Source organism: Drosophila hydei, unplaced genomic scaffold (assembly GCF_003285905.1).
Source record: "Drosophila hydei strain 15085-1641.00,03,60 unplaced genomic scaffold, DhydRS2 tig00000001-arrow-pilon, whole genome shotgun sequence".
Classification (NCBI taxonomy): Eukaryota; Metazoa; Arthropoda; class Insecta; order Diptera; family Drosophilidae; genus Drosophila; species Drosophila hydei.
In genome coordinates, this window is record NW_022045643.1 from 8,126,048 (window position 1) to 8,145,429 (window position 19,382).

The following is a 19,382-nucleotide window of genomic DNA, read 5'->3' on the forward strand; positions in this document are numbered from 1 at the left end:
TGGCTTCTGTATCACCTGAATGAGTCTGTTGAACTGGCTGATAGCAGCATTGCCCCAATGCAACATATCAGCGGAAAAGTATATTTTTGTATATTTACGAAACATAACACAAAATATTAACAGATCACAGAATTTACTATGAATTTCTGTTGTTGTATATACCACATATTTGACTTTAAATAAACCGAATTGAGAATTAAATTGAGTTGATATTTCGCCTTTAATGCTATGAATTCCCCAGGTGAGTTCAATATTTTTTAAAATTTTCTTGATGCAGATCGTTTAAAGCTACATGTGAAAAACTTTTTGAATTTTAATTAAAGTGTGATTTGTATATAGAAAATGTTTTTGCATGAATGAGAATTTTTTTATATGAATTCTTTGTCTTAGTTTTTGTAGTGTTTCTTTAATTATTTCAGAGTTTTGAAGTCTTGAAGCTGAGTGCCTAAGTTGTTAACTGTTGCATTATGTAAGCACGAACAGCGTAGGTTTCTTGTTTAGAAGCTTTTTAGTGGCCCTTTGAGCTGCCCAGTGAAACGTCAATATGAAGCAGAATTTTTAACTTAGTCGAAGCGATTCAATTTCACTTCTAGATATATCACTCAACGTCAGACATAAAGTTGTTACAAAATATGCTCCTAATGCGATTTATTTGGACACACTCTTCGCTCACGCTGAGATTTCATATTGAATATTGTGTTTGAAGTGTTTTGCATTGCGTCCATTATGAGCTCAAGTCTCTTAATATATCTATACTACTTGCAAATGAATAACTGTGAGGTTTGCCCTACGTCCAGGTTTTGAGTATCCACTTTTGGCTTCTTCTGTTGCGAGATCGTCAATTGAGCGCGCGCAGAAAGAGCACATCAATGTTTCAGCTCTAACGAGTAGCTTCATTATTCTCAGACAGAAATGAGTTCACTCTTAAATGTCGTCTGTTGCTTGTAGTTACATTATTGAACTGGGAACGACCCTTGGAGCTGCCTCCAAGAAGGTTGTACCCTAGTCTTTTACAGTCTCTTCCAGAGAGTTGGTGCATATATTGCAAGCGCTTAGTTGAATCGAGATCTAATCTATGTCAAGCATTTCTTTCTTTATAAGCAGTTGGCAGTTGACACTTGGCAGGACAATAAACTGCAATTGCTGCTGCAATGATTGTGTAATATCGCTGCACATTTGCATTTGTCGCATACAAATTGTTTGGTTTTTGGAAGTAACTCACAGTCGAAGTGATTTGTGAGCTGCAATATGCTGTCGATATATGCTAATTCAGGCAGCACAGCTGTGCGAATAATGTACGCTAGCTGTGTCAAACTAAAACCAAAACCAAATCAACAAGCAGAGCGCAAAGAGCAGAGAGCAGAGAGCAGCGAGCAGAGAGAAGCGAGCAGAGCCCAAACCTCAACCGCAGCCCTTGTATCCGGGGCCCTGGCTGCGCATTTCTCACGCGTCAAGTGGCTGCCAAATATGATTTATATGCGTTGGCAAAGTAGAAAATATGGCTGTTAAAATAGTATAGATAAATCCGTATCGAGTATACGTTGCGGCTCTATCACATGCAAATAGACGCTCAGCGCAGCTCAGAGCAAATATTCCGTCGAAAGGAGCAATGGACTACGGCGTATATCAGCAATAATCTAATAAATTGTTATATACGACAACTATATCTATTGAAAGATTTCCACGAATTCGTTGTAGTTGGAACTGCGATAGACTGATTGCTGTATGCTAATTCCCGATTCGGCTTTAGCACTTAATCAATTGTCAGATAGCTTTGACAGCGGCCAGCGCAATAACATAAAACTAATCACTTGTGACAGCTGTCAGATCGTAAGATATATTGGCTCTGCCATGGCCCACGAGGTCAGCGAGACAAATTTGATGTGTTAGCTAGAAAAGAACATCAAGATAATATGAATACATAAATATATAAAACCGAATGAGCCAGACTATAAACGAATGCAAACGTAGTAGGCCATGAACCAACTGACATATTCTGGCTATCTAAGTGGAATAGCTGGGGCGAAACAGGCAGATACAAAGGCTTAACCATTTAAGAATATTTTAGCTTTTATATCATAGAAATTTTAATAGGAAATTTGAAGGTTTTTCTTAGTGTATGTCATAAGACTCTTAAGTTAACTTCAACTCATACGGCACGAGTTACTTGTGGTAAAATGGTTGAATTCTGATTTATCTTCTACATGCAAAATGTCATATATTTCCTTATCAAAAAGAAACTAATTTAGAATAAATTTCCTACAGGAATTGGCAATTTTCATAACACATGCAGAAAAAAAATATAAGAAAATAAATATTCTTTTACCGAGTCAACTGCTGTTTCGATTAAATACAGAAGAAACGATAAGAAAACAAGTAAGAGTGTTCCAGTGAGGAGTGCCTGACTAGAAAATACCCTGAGCCTTGCCTAGAGCTGATATTCATATCATTCTACGCTTCTTTAATACAGACAGACAGACACACAGACATACACCATACCCACACACAAACACTAGCTCTACCTGCTGAATAAATCTTCTCTTAGATGGACTTTCTAAAGCATATGTGTGTGTATTTACCATAGCCTCCCATGTGAATGAAGCTCTTTGCGACTTGAGAGTAGAGGCAGAGATATCCAAAGTGCGTAATACAAAAATTCATTATTTCAGTAAAATTCACATCATATTTAGAGTTTTCATCTGTGACAGTATGCAAGCTACGCTTAAAATATAAAATCAAATTATCGATGATTACCTAATAATATGATATAGTAAAATTATAATATAAATTCAAATTATAAAAAAATAATAAACTGGTAAAAGTTAGACTTGGAAGTCTCTAGATTGAAATGTTCATACGGATGAGCAGATGAAGAGACAGGCATAGCTTAATCGATACCTTATGGAGTCTGCAAGTCTGTCTGTTACACAGGCTTTCCCAAAACCAATATATCCTGAATTGCCATTTTCAATGGGTTCAGAGTATGCAAATTATTGCTCAGAGGCAATTTCAAGCTTCTAGTTTCAATTTTAATTCCAATTCTCTGCAGGCATACAAGCAAACATTCACACAGACACACAAGAAAAGTCAGGCAACTAATATACTCTCTTAATTTCATGATGTGGTATACAAAGTGCCGCTTTAAGTTGTTGCTCCTTGAGAGCCATGGAAATTGTTGAATTTTTGCTTGAAAGCAACATTTCTCTGTAGCACAGCAGAGCACAACACGTTTGCTTTGGCCTGTTGAAAGGTGGCAGAAGCTGACAGCAAATTGCATGTAATAAATGCGAACAAGTAACTTTTGGTAGAGCCAGAGCAATGAATGCCACGCCCAGCACGTAGCAGGAGTTCTTAGTCAGCTTCGCTTGCCGCTCGTCGCCAGATACAGCTTCATTTTCCATTTTCCATTTGCAGTTGGCAACAGCTCGACCATCATTTGGGGAATTGTAGAGCTGACAAATATGTCGAGTATCGTCGCTGCCTTTGGCTGGCATCTGCTGTTTTGGTCTTCATATTGATGAGGCACATCACGCCAAGAATGAGCAGGCGAAAAGAGCACTTCAGGCGCACTGTCAATGCATTCGCAGCAAGATTTGCGCCGCTCTGCACGAGCTGCCTTTGATTTCGCTGCATTTACAATAAGGAATCGAGTAAAGGAGACTTGCAGTTGAGTGCTTGAACGTTAATTTCGCTGATTTTTATGCCAGACTTGCAACAATCTAAATAAACATATAATCGACTGCACACAATCAGAGAGAGCTCCATAAACAATTGCGAGTTTATTGCGAGCGTCTGTTACGCAATTGCAGTCACTGGGCGCCAGACTGGCCAACAACTTGGCGACTGGATTAGATACGCTCTGTATTGCCATTTTAGCTTTTATGACCCGGTCAGCGCTTAGTCTCAGTTGTGTATGCCAACAGCAATGCCATTTCAATCAAACTTTCCACACGTACACAGCAGAGACTCAATTGCTCAGACCCATTCAGGTCATCAATTCGTCGAACTTTGGCCATAACAATGCGTAATACGCTTCCCCGTCGAGTGAATTAAACATAAAAGGTTTCTTTGCTAATATACAAAACCGTATAACAATTTAATAGACCTGAGATAATGCCGAAGGTCAGGCAATATGACCAATTCCCAGAATAGATTGAGCATCAATTTAGCAGAAAGTCCATTAAGAATTGAGCCATGATTAGTAACGAGATATTAGAAAAGCCTTTAGTTAACGTTAGTTCTTATGGAAATTATTGTTGCTTTAAGCTGATATATGAAACATGAAATATTGTTAGAGAAGTGTAAGGCACTGTGTCTAAGCCCTTCACTTAATGTTTATATTTTAAGTGCGACTATTTTCGATTTAGACTCTGTTTAAAGTCATGAACGAGCTGCATTAATTTTCAACTGAAATAGGCCAAAAGTAATGCAAGTCACAAACGAAAATTTAAACTTTTCCAACATTGAATATATCCATTGCCAAATTACATCTATGCTCTGCACAAAAACCACATTGATTATGCATATTTGAAATAAATACGGACAGCTTATGAAGCTGCCATTCTCATCAGTTTGCAATTAAGTTGAATTTTGTAAAAAACATGTTAAGCTCGCAGGCGAGTGCAAATAATCATTTTTGTTGCATTTGAAGTTATCAAATTCAGTTTTAATTGCTAACCACAGATTCATTTGCATTGCGGAATACAAACGGTTCTGTCTATATGAAAATGGTTCTATTTATTATTCAGTTCGCTGTTGAATAAAGCCACACAAAAACTTTACACGCAATGCCACAAAGCAATTGAAAATTCGATGACCATTCGCCAAAAACAATTGCCAGCAGAACAAACAAAAAGAGTTGCATTGCAATTTAAAAACTTTTCGCAAAAACTATATAAAAAAAATAGACAAAAAATACACACACACAGAGACACACTTCACCTTCACTGATTTGTTGCGCACGCTTTTTGTTGGCGTGTGTGAAATAAAAACAAGAGAAAAAGCCAAAGTACCAAATGGCAGAGCGCTGGAGAGTTGAACGGAACTAGTGTGGGAGCAGAGCCCGAACCAGAGCAAATCAATCAAATCAAATCAATCAATTCAAAACATGTAGAAAAGACAAACAAACAAGCGCACAACTGTGCGTTGGAGGCAGTTAAGCTTTGGCTGAAAGTTCAATTGCCAATAGTAAAGGAAAACAATCAAAAGCCGGAGAAATATAATTGTGCATGTTGACCCATACGTTGCCAAGAAATGCTGCTATCTAGTATTAAGTTGTTGAACTTCCAGCTTGGCTTTTAGCAAATTGATTGCAGTCGACGCACCTACACACACACACACATACACGCCTTCACACAACCCCTTAATTAGTTTCTGGCAAATTGATTTTGTTGTAGCCAAACCACCCACCCAACCACCCACTCACTACGCTATGAGCAGCCCCGCTGGCAGTCAAAGTAAACAATGGACTCCCTGAAATACATATGTAAACAGCCAAGATTCCATCACAATCTCTTTAAAAATATCCTATATTTTAGAGTTAAAAGGTGTTTTAGTATATTTATATAGATATTAAAGCTAGAAGCAATTTTATTACAATTTTTAAAGTTCAAAAAAATGTTGAAAATTTTTTTTGTGAAAATTAAGGATAATAAATTGACTTATAAATGCATATACATATTTACTATATACATAGTCATGCATATATATTAAGCTTTGTGTAACCGGAATTAAAGTAATTTTTTATTGCAGCTGAATCGCTTTTTTGGGCAGATAAGATAATTATATATACATAACATATATCTCCCATATATAAAGATATAACAGCTTAGGCAACAGTAGCTCGTTATCAGATACAGCGTATCTCCCAGCAGACTCTTGCACTTGCAACAAATTGACTAAGAGACGAGCTAGTCACAAAAACTCATTCAATTAGTAGAGGCAAATTACATATTACGCATACGCCACATTAGCCGCGCTGCTATTAGAGCTGCTCATTTCTGCCACTTGCTTTGCCGCAAGTTGCAGTCAAGGCAGCATTTAACAGCATTACATTAAACACAACGACCTTACAACAATAATTCACAGCTCATAGTCGGTTGAGCAGAAAAAAATCATGCCACCATGTCGCTGACATGATATGCAATTACTTATGCATATACCACACACACACAGCCAACGAGGGGTGGGGGGGCGACACTTTGTGTCGTGACATAGAAAATTTGCTTATGACGGCAGCTCGACAACAACAGCAGCATAAATTGATAAGAAATGTGCCAATGATACAGTCGCCCAGGCAGCTGAACTGAGCGCAGAGAGAACAAAAATGTGGCAAAAGTATCAAAAATAGAATATCAATAGAAATATAATGTAATATAATATTTAATGGATTTTTGGCAAAAATGTTACCCAAACCGAAGCAGCACAGCTCAATATATTTTACCAAAAGTTTTTTAGCACTGACTCGCATAATGAAAATGGGTATATTGAGTTGAAATGTTGCGCATACTACGAAGAATATAGACTCTATATATTAGTTGAGTGTAGTTATATATGTAGATATATAGATGATAGATAGATAGATAGATGGTAGATAGATAGATAGATAGATTACAGATAGATAGATGATAGATAGATAGATAGTCAGATAGATAGAAAATAGATAGGTGGAAGGAAGACAGATAGCTAAATAGGTAGATTGATGGATAGGCAGACAGACAGATAAATAATAGATAAATGAAGAGAAGGATTAATAAATAGATAGATAGATAGAAAGATGAATGAATAGAAGGATTGATAGGTAGATGTATTGGTAGATCAATATGTAGGTACATAGCTAATTCGAAAAAAATATAGGTAGATAGATAAAGACAGAAGGAGATAGATCTGTATATATAATAGATATATATATATATATAATAGATAGATACCTATATAACTAAATATCTCTAGTTATATACTAGTTATATACTAGAGATATTTAGTAATATAGATATGTATACACACATAGTTACAACCAGTGAGATAGTCTCATATTACTTAAGCAAAAAAAAAAAAAAAACAAAGGAAAGAAAATGCACAAAATATTACATCAAAAATCTACCCAATTAACTTTTATGCACAACCAAAGTAGTGAATAAGCCATAAAGAGAAAGCCTCATTGATTACGAAAACCCAATCAGTTTTAATAAAGCCAGAGAAGTCTTTCAGCTAGAACAAACACATTGAGCTTACGTAAACTTTTGTGTAAAAAGCAAGTGGAAATGTTTCAGTTCGGTACGAGTTCAGGGTATCTGCCAGTCAGACACTCCCCCTTGCAGCACTCAAAGTTGTTTTGAAATGTTTGTGGCCACAGATTCCATATTGGATGCCTGCCAAGCGCATTTCTCGTTTGGAAAGCCAAACATTCTTGGCAAATGGGTTTCTACGGGATTCGATATGCTCAGATCAGATCTAAAATGCATATTACAATTGCAAAAATGTGCAGCAGAGTGCAATTTTTGACTGACAGTTGTGGGCGTAACTCGACTATGTATCTGTGTCTGTGTGTGCTTGTGTGTGTGTGTGTGTGTTAAGTGCTACACACACGTGCATGGCTGTTAGCTCGTAGTTAACATGGTTGGCTTGCCAATGATTTCCATGTTTAGCCGTCGCTCGTAGTCGTCGTCAATGTGTCAGGTACGCACTCACCCTTGGTCCGCCGGCTAACTGTCCATTCATATGTCTTTCTCTCTTCGTCTGCCCCACCTCAGTTTATCTCTTTCTGCTACGCTTGTGGAACTGCCTGGCCGCCTGGTTGTCTGTCATTGCTGCGATTGTGCACAAAGTGCATCAATTTTTAAAAAGCATGGCCCGCATTAATGGCCAGCGCTACGCCAGGGCTGCAGAATGCAAATTGCTGACACGCCGAACATGGGAAACGAACTGATTGACGTCAGCTGAAAGGGCGAATGTGTCAGCGATTAGATGGAATATTTGCCGGCATTTCAGCTATTTTGTGGCAATTGCTTTAATTGGCACAGTTATTTTTAAAAGAAAATCAATGCAAATATGAGAAAGGCAAATTGTTGAAGGCATAAATGCTAATCAGAATTTTCAACTGCTTGTGAATGTTTTCCTTGTCGTATATGTAGAATATAGTGTGTATATGACAGTTTAATCATGATAAAAAGTAATTACAATGACCTTCAACGAGGACTCAGAGAATATATTGCTGCGTCCTGAATAAGCGTTGATATTAAGTAAGTTTTCATTAAACTCATTTAAGAGAATAGACAAGTAAATGGAAGGGAGAGAAAGAGCGATGGTTAAAGAGGGAAAGATGGAAAGAGAGAAGAAGAGAGAGAGAGAGAGAAAGCGGGACGGCGAGAGAGGAAAAAAAGAAATAGCAAAGAGGCTAAGGAAAAAGAAAAGGTAAAGGTAAAAGGTAAAGGTAAAGAGAAAGACGGAAAGAGAGAGGAAAAAGGAGAAACGAGTAACAAATAGAGAGAAAGAGAGAGAGAGCAGGAGAGAGAGAGAGCGAGAGAGTGCAGGAGAGAGCAGGAGAGAGCAGGAGTAAGAGAGTGCGAGAGGATGCAGGAGAGAGAGATGCAGATTGAGAGAAAAAGTGAGTGAGGGAGTGAGAGACAGACATCGGGAGAGAGGGTCAGAGAGAAACAGAGAAAACGTGAACCAGAGAGAGAAAGAGAGAGGGCACAGAGTCAGAAGGTTGTTCAGAGGGAATCTGAGAGAAAGTCAGAGACAGTCATAAATATCATAGAATGCCTTAGAAAGTCATTGAAAGTCGAAAGAGATATTGAGAGAAATAGAGAAACGCAGAGAGGGAGACACACAGATTGAGAAAAATAAATTGAGTGAAAGAGAGAGAGAGAGAGCCAAAGGTAGTGCCAAAGTTATTAAAAGAGTTACCAAAACGAACGCTCATAATATCTCTCTCTCTCTCTCTGTGTTTCCCTCTCTCTTAAGTATATTCTGATATACTACTACCAGTCGAACCAATATGAGCAGCAATGTCTGACTCGAACCCAACTACACATTTCTTAGTTATTTCTAGCTAAGCAAATTGCCCATTAAAACAGCGAAGAACAATATCTTCTAGTTCTGAACAGGAAAACTATTCAACCCTGAATTGGGCCACACCATTTACATATGAAAAAGCTTTTCGGCAATCGCTGCGCTGCGCTGCGCTGCTGTCATTGGATAAACTTGCAGTGAGGAAATTTGTACACGTGGCCAGGCAAGACATGCGATGAAACACAGCATACGGATTGAAGCCCGAGACTCATACGCAAACACACAAGACTCACTGTGAAATACAAACACGCACAAGCAGCGCAAACAAATTTGCAAGTGTGTGTGTGTGAGTGTGGGTGTGTTGATCTATTGCTGTGCTTTATAATACATTAAGCTCGCATCAAGTCCCTTAGAAAAGTGCGAACAGCAAACTGCAAGCTCAGCAAATAGATAAGAAGAGTAAAGTCAAGCCAGCTCGAATTTGGCATTTTAAAAATGTTTTTCTCCAGCTGAACTGAAACCAAAAACGCGCATTAAAGGCCTCGAAATTGAACGCAAATGAACGTGTTCGAAAGCCTCAGCGAAATGGAAGCATCGCATGCGAAATGTGAATGGCTCGAATTGAACACAGCCAGAAAATTGCGAAATACGGATGCCAAACTGCGGCCATGTATACGGGTGTGTGTGTGTGGGAGTGCGTGTGTGGATAAGGTTCAAGCCATTCGCATTTTCATTTGGCTGGACTTTATTGAAACAGGTCGACTTCCATATAGACGGAGAGGGGGGCCATAGGCATAGCCTATAATAGAAATACGGCGGCCGCGTTCCGCCAAAGCGGACAATGCCATACCCACAAAAGGATACTTGAAGTGGACAGAAATGGTTAGAAATGGATACAGCTGGTTTCAGTATCACAAATGCCAGCCAGTTGTCAGCCGGGCTGGCTAGTTGGTATCTAGGGCGTGGCATAAGCCTGAATGAGACGCAGCAGAACAAACAGAGAATGGAGAGTCACGATAGGCTTTTAATTGATCACAATGGGTGTGCTACACAGAGAGAGAGAGAGAGGGAGAGAGAAGGAGAGAGAGAGCTGAGCAACCAGTTGAATACCATGGAAACTTTTTGATTTAGATATATGAGTTTTCGTAACTAAACTGGTGGCAACTAAGAGATGAACTAACTATATTGAGTTGCTGTAGTTAAGGAAGGATTGTGAAACACAAAGAACAAAGGATTCTTATCATAATAAAGCTGCTTAATTGACAAGTTAGCTAAGCTGCTCAGATATAATAACATATAGGCAAAACTTTCCCTAATGAACTATCGATTAGAAAACTCAACTTAGTCTAAGAATCATAAGCATTAAAGTACTTTGAAGCACTGTTGAGTGAAGTCACATAAGCAACTATTCAATTTCATTCATCAATTTGATCTCAGCTCACAATATTTTGCAGCTTAGGCTGTAGTTATCAGAGCTCATAAAATACATACAGCCAGCAGCTATGACCTCTTAGCAAAATGCGTGTAAAAGTGCTAAAATAAATGCTCAATATTAGCACTTTATCTTGAAGGCTTCTTCGTTTCACAGCATTAAGCCAAACATACTTAGGCTTTAAACGCAGCTAACAACCTCGAATCACGCATATATTACTTCATCTCACTCACCTGCGATCCAAGCCACACGTCCATCAGTATTAAATATGTAGAGACTTTTGTGTATCCTTACGATGCAGGATGCGCGCAAATGAGCCCCTATTTATAGGCCACTACGGGCATCTAAAAATAAAACACTCGCAAACTTGTTTATGCCTGCATACCTGTGTGTGTTTGTGTGTGTGGCGTGTAAATAAAACAATAGCCAAATTCGACAAGTGTCTTAACAAATTTCAGTAATTGCCATTGGCCGACCAAACTCTGTTGGTTTTTATTTGTTCTTTCGCTGCTTGTTCGTTAAGGGAAAGGAGTATATGGGTTGTGCGCTTTGTTGAATGAGTTGAATATAAAATATATATAATAATAATTTTATAATAATGGAATGTTAATAAGTAAACATTTTTGTTATTTGAAGTTGAAGTCGTTAGAGTGGGAATGGGGAGAGGAGAGGGAGCCAAGAGTTGCCGCTCCTCTCCTAGAGAATTAAAATTCTAGGCATTAAAAGTTTATAGTTATATTTATGTATCTATCTATATATCTATCTATCAAAGAAAGAAAGTCACAAGTTGCTTTCGTAGCCAAGCTTAGTTGCTTCAACATTTTTGCTCGTATACATTTGTCTGACTGTAAAGACTTGAAATTCTGAATATGTACTACTTGGCAATTAGAGAATATATATAAATATCTTGATTGCTCATTGAACTAGAAATAAATTCTTTTACATGCCATTCTAAGAAGTTCCTCAATCATATATACACCTGGCAACATAATGAAGTCACCTATAGACCAGAAATTATATATAAAGACATGGAAGATAAGGATAGCTATAAGGACATAAGAATAAGTTATATCTTAGAACTAGAAAAACTAGCAAGAAAATGACTCCAGATCTCTTCTGCCATGGCAAAGGCAAAACTATCACAACTTAATAATATATTTCACTTTCTTATACCTCAACAAGTATCATGCAGTCGCTTACGCCCAACTATCAACTTTCTAAATGTTTTATTTACGTATTTTTGCCTGTCTACTTGCATTTTGTTTGATTCAGTTGCCTTTCTTGGCTGCTGACTTAATTTCATTTTGAAGCCGAATGGCATCTGGCTTTCTAACGTTCTTGAATATTTAGAAAATCTGGTTAAAGATAATTGAATTTTGTATCTATTATTTAAGATATTTTCACATAAATTTCTAGTCCAAATGCTTTATTAAAAAAGCGAGAATTTGTAGCAGTCAAACGAACATTTCATTTAATTAAACAGCATTATATAGTTTATAGAAATTTGTGCATAACTTTTTCAAAGTCAAAAGTTGAAATTATAGAAGAGAAACAAACAGGCTTTTTCGACTTTTAATAGAGGGAAAACTTGGAAAGTTTTGCTAATGACAGCCGAGCTGGGAGCACAGTCGAATATCTATGTGATAGCGTGTTTATCTATGTGTTTGTTTGTGTGTGTGTGTGTGTGTATATATTATCATGGCATATCACACACAAGCAAGGTCATGTTCACAAAAACTTTTGCACATGCGAATGTGTATGCAAAGCGAGACTGAGAAGAAAAGTGCAAAGCGTTTTGCGTCGGAAAACTCAAGGCAACTTATCCAAAGCTTTTCATACACTCACAGACACACATACACACACACGTACAGTCTGGTTGTAATCAGCTTATCACTAAGCATTCAGTCCACAGCGGACCCTAGTGTTGAGCTTTGCATTTATGCAATTACAGCGTTAAATCAGCTTAAATCAGATAGCAGACGGTCACACGAATTCAGTAGAGTCCGCGCACTGGCCATTGCATAAATTAATGTCTAATAAAAAAGAAACACTTAAAGCGTACAGAAATCAAGGTGAGCTCCAGGTTCATGCAGCTGCAAATCCTCCAAAGCCGAGTTAAGCAACGCGAGCGCCATGAAATACGAGGCAAACAATTTTTTGGCCTGAATGAAAATGTTTTTTCCCTTCAAATTTTCTCTTTCCCTTTTTTGTGAATCGCGTGCGCGCAGTTTATGAGCCGGTTATTTTGATTAATGCTTTTTCAGCGACTGCAACTGCTGCCGGCAAGGCGCAAGGCACGCAGTCAGAGGCTGAGCGGATAAATGTGTCAGGCGCTGAAGCCGGCAAAAATACGGCGGAACAATTATGTGCAATTTATAGACTAGCCTAAGATTAGCTCAGATTTAGCTCGCAGAACGAAGCAAAGGGTCAAAGATGCTTAGCTACACACAGATAAATCAAGTGACTGACGTCAACTGTTGTTGAGGCTGTTGCTATTGCTCTACTGCACAGGAAAATCTCAGCAATTGAGAGGAGCCTAAAGCTTTCAGTTGACAATCTCAATTCGATTCAAATTCTTTTTTCGCATATGATTTTACGTTTTCATTTATTAAATATTAGTTCAGTTTTGATGTCTTTGAACTTAAAACTCAACTGAGCCAGTTTTCTAGTTAGCATAAATAGAAATAGATGCAAGTGAGAGTGCTCTATACAAGTCTGCTGCCTGCCCTTAGCCTTGCTTCAACCATTACTGACTTTATATAAAGCTTGTCTACTCTACTCTTACACAACACGAAGCATCTCAAATATGTTAAATTACTAATTGATTACTTCGGTTCCAGAGCTAAACAACAGCTGTAAAAACAATCTAAATTTGAACTCACATCAACCTGTTGCTACATTATCTTTATGCATACCTTTGTATCGACTTAGCTCTTCATTCACATCAATCAACATATATATATCCACGCCTATATCTGCCTTTTGCTTACACTATCATAAATATATTCATATATTCTCTCTACTCATTTTTAAAGGACTTAAAGCGTTACTCTAAAGCTACTTTTGAATTTCGCAGAATGCTAAAAGCAAAACTTATTTCAAAATAATTCGAGTTCCACTTTATAAGCTGAAAGTAATATTCCAAGTCTAATTTAAGCGAGTTTTAATTGAAAAACAAAATCATATCGCTAGTTTCAACTGCCTCACTTACAAGCTAAACAATCAGGTGCATCTGCTTGTAACCAAACCTTATAATTAAGGCCAAGCTAAGGCGACGTGACATGATCAGTTCTGAGTTCTAGCTTAGCTACTCGTACTAAGTTGTTAGTTTCTTCGCCTATATCTCAGTTCCCTCTTCTACCTACTGCCACATTATTACACTTAGCCTTCGAGACGTCCAGCAGCTGTCGTCACATCTTTTATAACAAGACTATCGACCGTAGCTCAGGCTAAGTAACTCGCTGTATTATTTTACAGCTGCCATTTTACTTGAGCTGGCATTTTTAATTAGTTAGCTTCCTCTCGTTTCAGGCGTATGGCAAAATATTGTCAGCTAAATTGTTAATGGCTTTCTGACAAGACCCTTTTCCGGAAGCTCTCTTCATTTTTTCAAACTGTTTCAATTAAAGTCAACTGATTAAGTCCCTATTTGAGACTTTTTAACATATTTTGTTCAGTTTACTCAAAGGATTTTCACTTCGAGTGAGTCTCTCAACTAAATAATTAAATATAAAAATAAATTTGACGAAATATATAAATAAAAATTAGCTTTAATAATCATATTTGCGCATTTTTAAATAAATATTTATATTACTGAAATTACTTTTAATACGAAATAACACATTATATCAGCTTTACGAATCTGACTTGCTTCAGCAAAATATTTGTTTATCGTTAAGCTCCAAAGAATTGGCAACAAAATGAAATCAAATTTTGCACGCATAACTGAATTTCTCATGTCCTTGCAGCACACACAGAGCTCAGCGAAGTAGAGGCAGCAGCAGGGGGAGGTGAACAATATTACAAGGGAGCAACCACATAACAACAGGAAGAGAACGTGAACGTGGACAAGGACAACGCTGCGTGGCAGTGTTAGCAGGATGTCAAAATGCCATCGGCAGATCAAATCTTGTTCATAAATGTCACCACAACGGTGGCCGCGGCTGCGTTGACAGCTGCCGCAGCCGTCAACAGCACGCCAGAGGCATCCACAGCAGCAGCAGCACCCGTCACAAGCAGCGGGCGGAGTTCAGCCAACGTAGAGACAGCAGCAGCAACAGCAGCAGCAGTGGCATCCACAACAACAGCAGCGCTGGCGGCCAATCTGTCCGGTTCGCTGGTGGACAGCTTAACGACAACGGCAGCAGCAACTGCAACGGCAACTGCAACAGCAACAGCCATTGTCGAGTCAACGCATGATTGCGGCGCTCTGGCCGTAGAGGAGCTGCATGGCAGCTTCCTCGGCCTGCAGCTGGCCGTGCCCGAGTGGGAGGCGCTGCTCACAGCGCTCGTGCTCTCGATTATCATAGTGCTAACGATCATCGGCAACATTCTGGTCATACTCAGCGTCTTCACCTATAAGCCACTGCGCATAGTACAGAACTTTTTCATCGTCTCGCTGGCCGTGGCCGACTTGACGGTCGCGCTGCTCGTGCTGCCCTTCAATGTGGCCTATTCGATACTGGGGCGCTGGGAGTTCGGCATACACCTGTGCAAGCTGTGGCTCACCTGCGATGTCCTGTGCTGCACTTCGTCCATCTTGAATCTGTGCGCAATCGCACTGGATCGCTATTGGGCTATCACAGATCCCATCAACTATGCCCAGAAGCGCACCGTGGGTCGTGTGCTGCTCCTCATCTCTGGCGTCTGGCTGCTATCGCTGTTGATTAGCAGCCCGCCGCTGATTGGCTGGAATGATTGGCCCGATGAGTTCACCAGCGCCACGCCCTGTGAGCTGACCTCACAGCGTGGCTATGTCATCTACTCGTCGCTGGGCTCCTTCTTTATACCGCTGATCATCATGACCATTGTCTACATCGAGATCTTTGTGGCAACGCGACGTCGTCTGCGTGAGCGTGCCAAGGCTAACAAACTGAATACGATTGCATTGAAGAGCACCGACCTGGAGGCCATCAACGCCAGCAATGTGGCTGTGGGTGGCAGCTCGACCAGCTCCAAGGCGCGCGCTCTGGGCAGCCTCTGCGGCAGTTGGCTCTGCTGTGGCCGGGATCGAGCCAACTTTGCCACGCCCATGATACACAACGATCAGGAGAGCCTCAGCAGCGAGACGCACGTTCAACCAGAGGGCAACAATGAGCCGCAGCAACAGCAGCAGCAGCAACACGTCGTGGTGCTGGTCAAAAAGTCGCGACGCGCCAAGATCAAGGACTCCATCAAGCATGGCAAGGCACGCAGCAACCGACGCTCGCAGTCGTCGTCTTCGGCCTGTGAGCCGCACGGCGAGCAACAGTTGCTGCCACAGGCCAATAGCAACAATGCAGCAGGCAAATCGGATCCGGAAATAAGCACAGAGAGCGGCAGTGATCCCAAGGGCTGCATACAGGTGGGTTGTCCATAGAAATAATAATTTATATATTTTGTCAATGCCGATTCGCATCACATTTCAGGTGTGCGTCACACAAACTGAGGAGCAAACCTCGCTGAAGCTTACGCCCCCACAGTCCTCGACGACAGGTGCGGCTGCTGCCAGCGCACTGCAGAAGAAGCCGAGCACTGTGAACCAGTTCATCGAGGAGAAGCAGAAGATTTCGTTGTCCAAGGAGCGAAGGGCTGCCCGCACGCTGGGCATCATCATGGGCGTCTTTGTCATCTGCTGGCTGCCCTTCTTCCTCATGTATGTGATTTTGCCCTTCTGCCAGAGCTGCTGTCCCACAAACAAGTTCAAGAACTTCATCACCTGGCTGGGCTATATCAACTCCGGCCTCAATCCGGTCATCTATACGATTTTCAATTTGGACTATAGGCGCGCGTTCAAAAGACTACTGGGCATCAAGTGATATGACAGTGCGGGCCGGGCGCAGGGGCGTGGCAAGCGGGCGAGCGTCAGTCAAAGTTTGTGCCAAAAATTAATATGATTCGCTAATTTGTGGAAACACCTGACAAACACTTAACTCAAATATGGTTTCACTCATTTGTAAAAAGATCTCGAAGTTTCATTTCAACATAAAATAGGAGTTATAAATAAAATATAAACAAAAAAAAAAACAAAAAACCAATATAAAGCAATTTCTAATAGCATAAAGTTCATGTTACAACAGTTAATTCTAGTTCTAAGCGACTACAACTAATTTTCATTAAAATATTTCCATTTACAAATTTGATTTTTTGTCGGCTTGCTTCAGCTCTGAATTGGTTTGCTTCACTTTTGTCGGGTGTTTCGTGCTTTTAAAGTTAAATGTAAACTGTTAAAAATACTCATGAAACGTAACGTAAAATACAATTAACTTTTATGTGTGCAGGCGCTAATCGAAATAAATATATATTAAAAAAAAACATTCAAATTAGACAAAAAACATAAATATTATTATAACAGCTAAAATGAAAATGAAAATGCAAAAACCGAATTGAATTTAACTAAATGTTTAGGCACAAGTTTGTTGCAAAACTTTCATGTTTCACTAGTCGGCGCATAAACTTAATATATATACACTATATATATATATATAAATATTAAATATTAAACTATAAAACTTAGTTAAATTGACGCGCGCTCAATATTGATAAACTTCCAATTGTTTACTTAGGCATTAGTTGAACTATATTTATATTTAAATTTAGGTAAATGAATTTATAAAACCAAAAACCAAAAATACCTATAAAATTAACTTATTATAAATGTATTTATACTTTACGCTTATTTGTTAAATAATTTAATTATACATGAATTTATTTTCATGGCAAAGCATCAAATGTGTTGAGTGTGCAACGGCACAGCTATAAGCTTAAAATAAATTAAATTACAATTAAAAACCAAATAAAAAATAAATTTAAATTAAATGTTGCATTGTGCAATAGAGTTACCAAATATAAATATATATATAAATCGATGTATAAAACCAAAAATGAAAAAAGTAACTAAATCCATGGAAATTTTTCAATTTTGATGGTCTACGATAATTTCACTAATTAAATTCTTTAATTAGCAAATGCAAATGAACAAAAAGACAGATTCGAATAAAAGTTATAAAGTAATAAAAAACAATCCATTTCTTTATTAATTTTTTTAAAGGGAAATTCTATTGGGTGGGCATACAATTATGAGTTGAGCCTGTAATTGAATTATCGATTTCAAAGTTCTTTTCTAGCTACTTATACTAATGAAATGGGTTAAGTGCGCTTTTTACGCTGAAAATTCAAAGCTCAGGCTAGTTTAGACGCTCAAACACAAGCGAGTTGAAGAGGTTAAGCAGCAGTTGCTTATTAACAGTTTCCCTTCAATGAAACCTTTTACACTTTACTTTTTACACTAAATAAAAATGAAAGTAAAATACTCAATTCCTCTTAATATAAATAAAACGTTTGTAACGACGTACATTCAAATTCCATGACAAATAAAATATACAGTATTTATTTAGTTTTGTTTTCTCTGTCCACATACTGATAGAACCACATGTTGCACATGTTGCCAGCTGAGCAGTTTTCATAGCTAAAAACTTAACAGTGCCATGTTGCTTACCATTTGAGCTCCAACTGAATTGAGGTGCTTACACAAGCTGCTTGCTATGATAGCGCCTCAGCTGATGTTAGCAATGTAAAATGTAAATCATACATGTGCTAATAGCGCTGTTAATAATTTAACACTGTCAGCTGCTAGTATTTTTTATTTTTGGGATTTTTTACAGTGCATTTTGAGTTTCGGTTTCTGTTTACCATATTTCGGTTAGTCATATCATATATTTAGTTAAAGTTAAGTGAAAATTAAAGCCTTATTTATTTATTTCGACGCATTGCATTTAAGCAAGTTATAAAATAACGATGCAAGTAAGTTTCAAGCCACCGCAGAGCATTTATCATTGCTAATAATCATCTATTGCCGTATCTATATAAATATCTTTATGCATGTGCATTCGCTTATCTCCATATTTGGTAAAAACTAAATCGAAACGCAACGCATGAGTGCTTCTTATACATTTAGTGAATGGAAACTAAAGAAAATTGTATATGTTGCAGGATCCCAATGAAGATACCGAGTGGAATGATGTGCTGCGCGCAAAGGGAATCATTGGACCCCGCCAAAAGGAGGCAGAGATCACAGAGGATCAAATCCAGGCCATGATGAATGATGTCATTCAGCGAAGGACGGATTTGCCTCCACAAGAGGGCCAGCGGGACAAGATGATCGATGATATGTCACTGGATGAGCTGGACGAACTCGAGGACTCCGAAGACGAGGCTGTATTGGAACAATATCGACAACGTCGCATCGCCGAGATGCGGGCCTTAGCAGAGAAGGCGCGATTTGGCAGCGTGCGAGAAATCTCAGGTCAGGAGTACGTCAATGAAGTAACGAAAGCTGGCGAGGGCATCTGGGTGGTGCTGCATCTGTATGCCAATGGCGTGCCACTCTGCGCTCTCATCCACCATCACATGCAACAGCTGGCTGTTCGCTTTCCGCAGACCAAATTCCTGCGCTCCATTGCCACGACTTGCATACCCAACTTTCCCGAAAAGAACCTGCCCACCATTTTCGTATACCACGAGGGCGCAATGCGCAAACAATTTATTGGACCGCTCGAGCTGCGTGGCGAGAAGCTGACGCTCGATGAACTGGAGTTTATGCTGGGTCAAGTGGGAGCTGTGCCCACTGAAATCAAGGAAGATCCCAAGCCACAAATCAGAGACAAAATGTTGGCCGATTTGGAAGACAAAAGCTCAGAGTTCTTTTAGATCACACTCTATGCTGACGACAAAGAGCAGT

General features: G+C 39.1%; 2 protein-coding genes across 2 annotated transcripts in view; both read left to right on the forward strand.

Annotated features, from left to right (window-relative positions):
- Positions 1-16,563, forward strand: part of LOC111599257 (tyramine/octopamine receptor) — a 42,709-nt gene extending 26,146 nt beyond the window's left edge. The window contains exons 3-4 of the mRNA XM_023314857.2: positions 14,413-16,007; positions 16,072-16,563. Of these exons, the coding sequence (XP_023170625.1) occupies positions 14,553-16,007; positions 16,072-16,461 (1,845 nt within the window). The 5' untranslated portion in view covers positions 14,413-14,552 and the 3' untranslated portion in view covers positions 16,462-16,563. The remainder of the gene's footprint in view (positions 1-14,412; positions 16,008-16,071) is intronic.
- A 1,748-nt stretch (positions 16,564-18,311) lies between these two features.
- LOC111599224 (viral IAP-associated factor homolog) lies at positions 18,312-19,369 on the forward strand. The gene is made up of 2 exons (XM_023314821.2): positions 18,312-18,445; positions 18,635-19,369. The coding sequence occupies exons 1-2, from the start codon at positions 18,440-18,442 to the stop codon at positions 19,349-19,351; spliced, it is 723 nt and encodes a 240-aa protein (XP_023170589.1). The 5' UTR covers positions 18,312-18,439; the 3' UTR covers positions 19,352-19,369.
- The last annotated feature ends 13 nt before the right edge of the window (positions 19,370-19,382 follow it).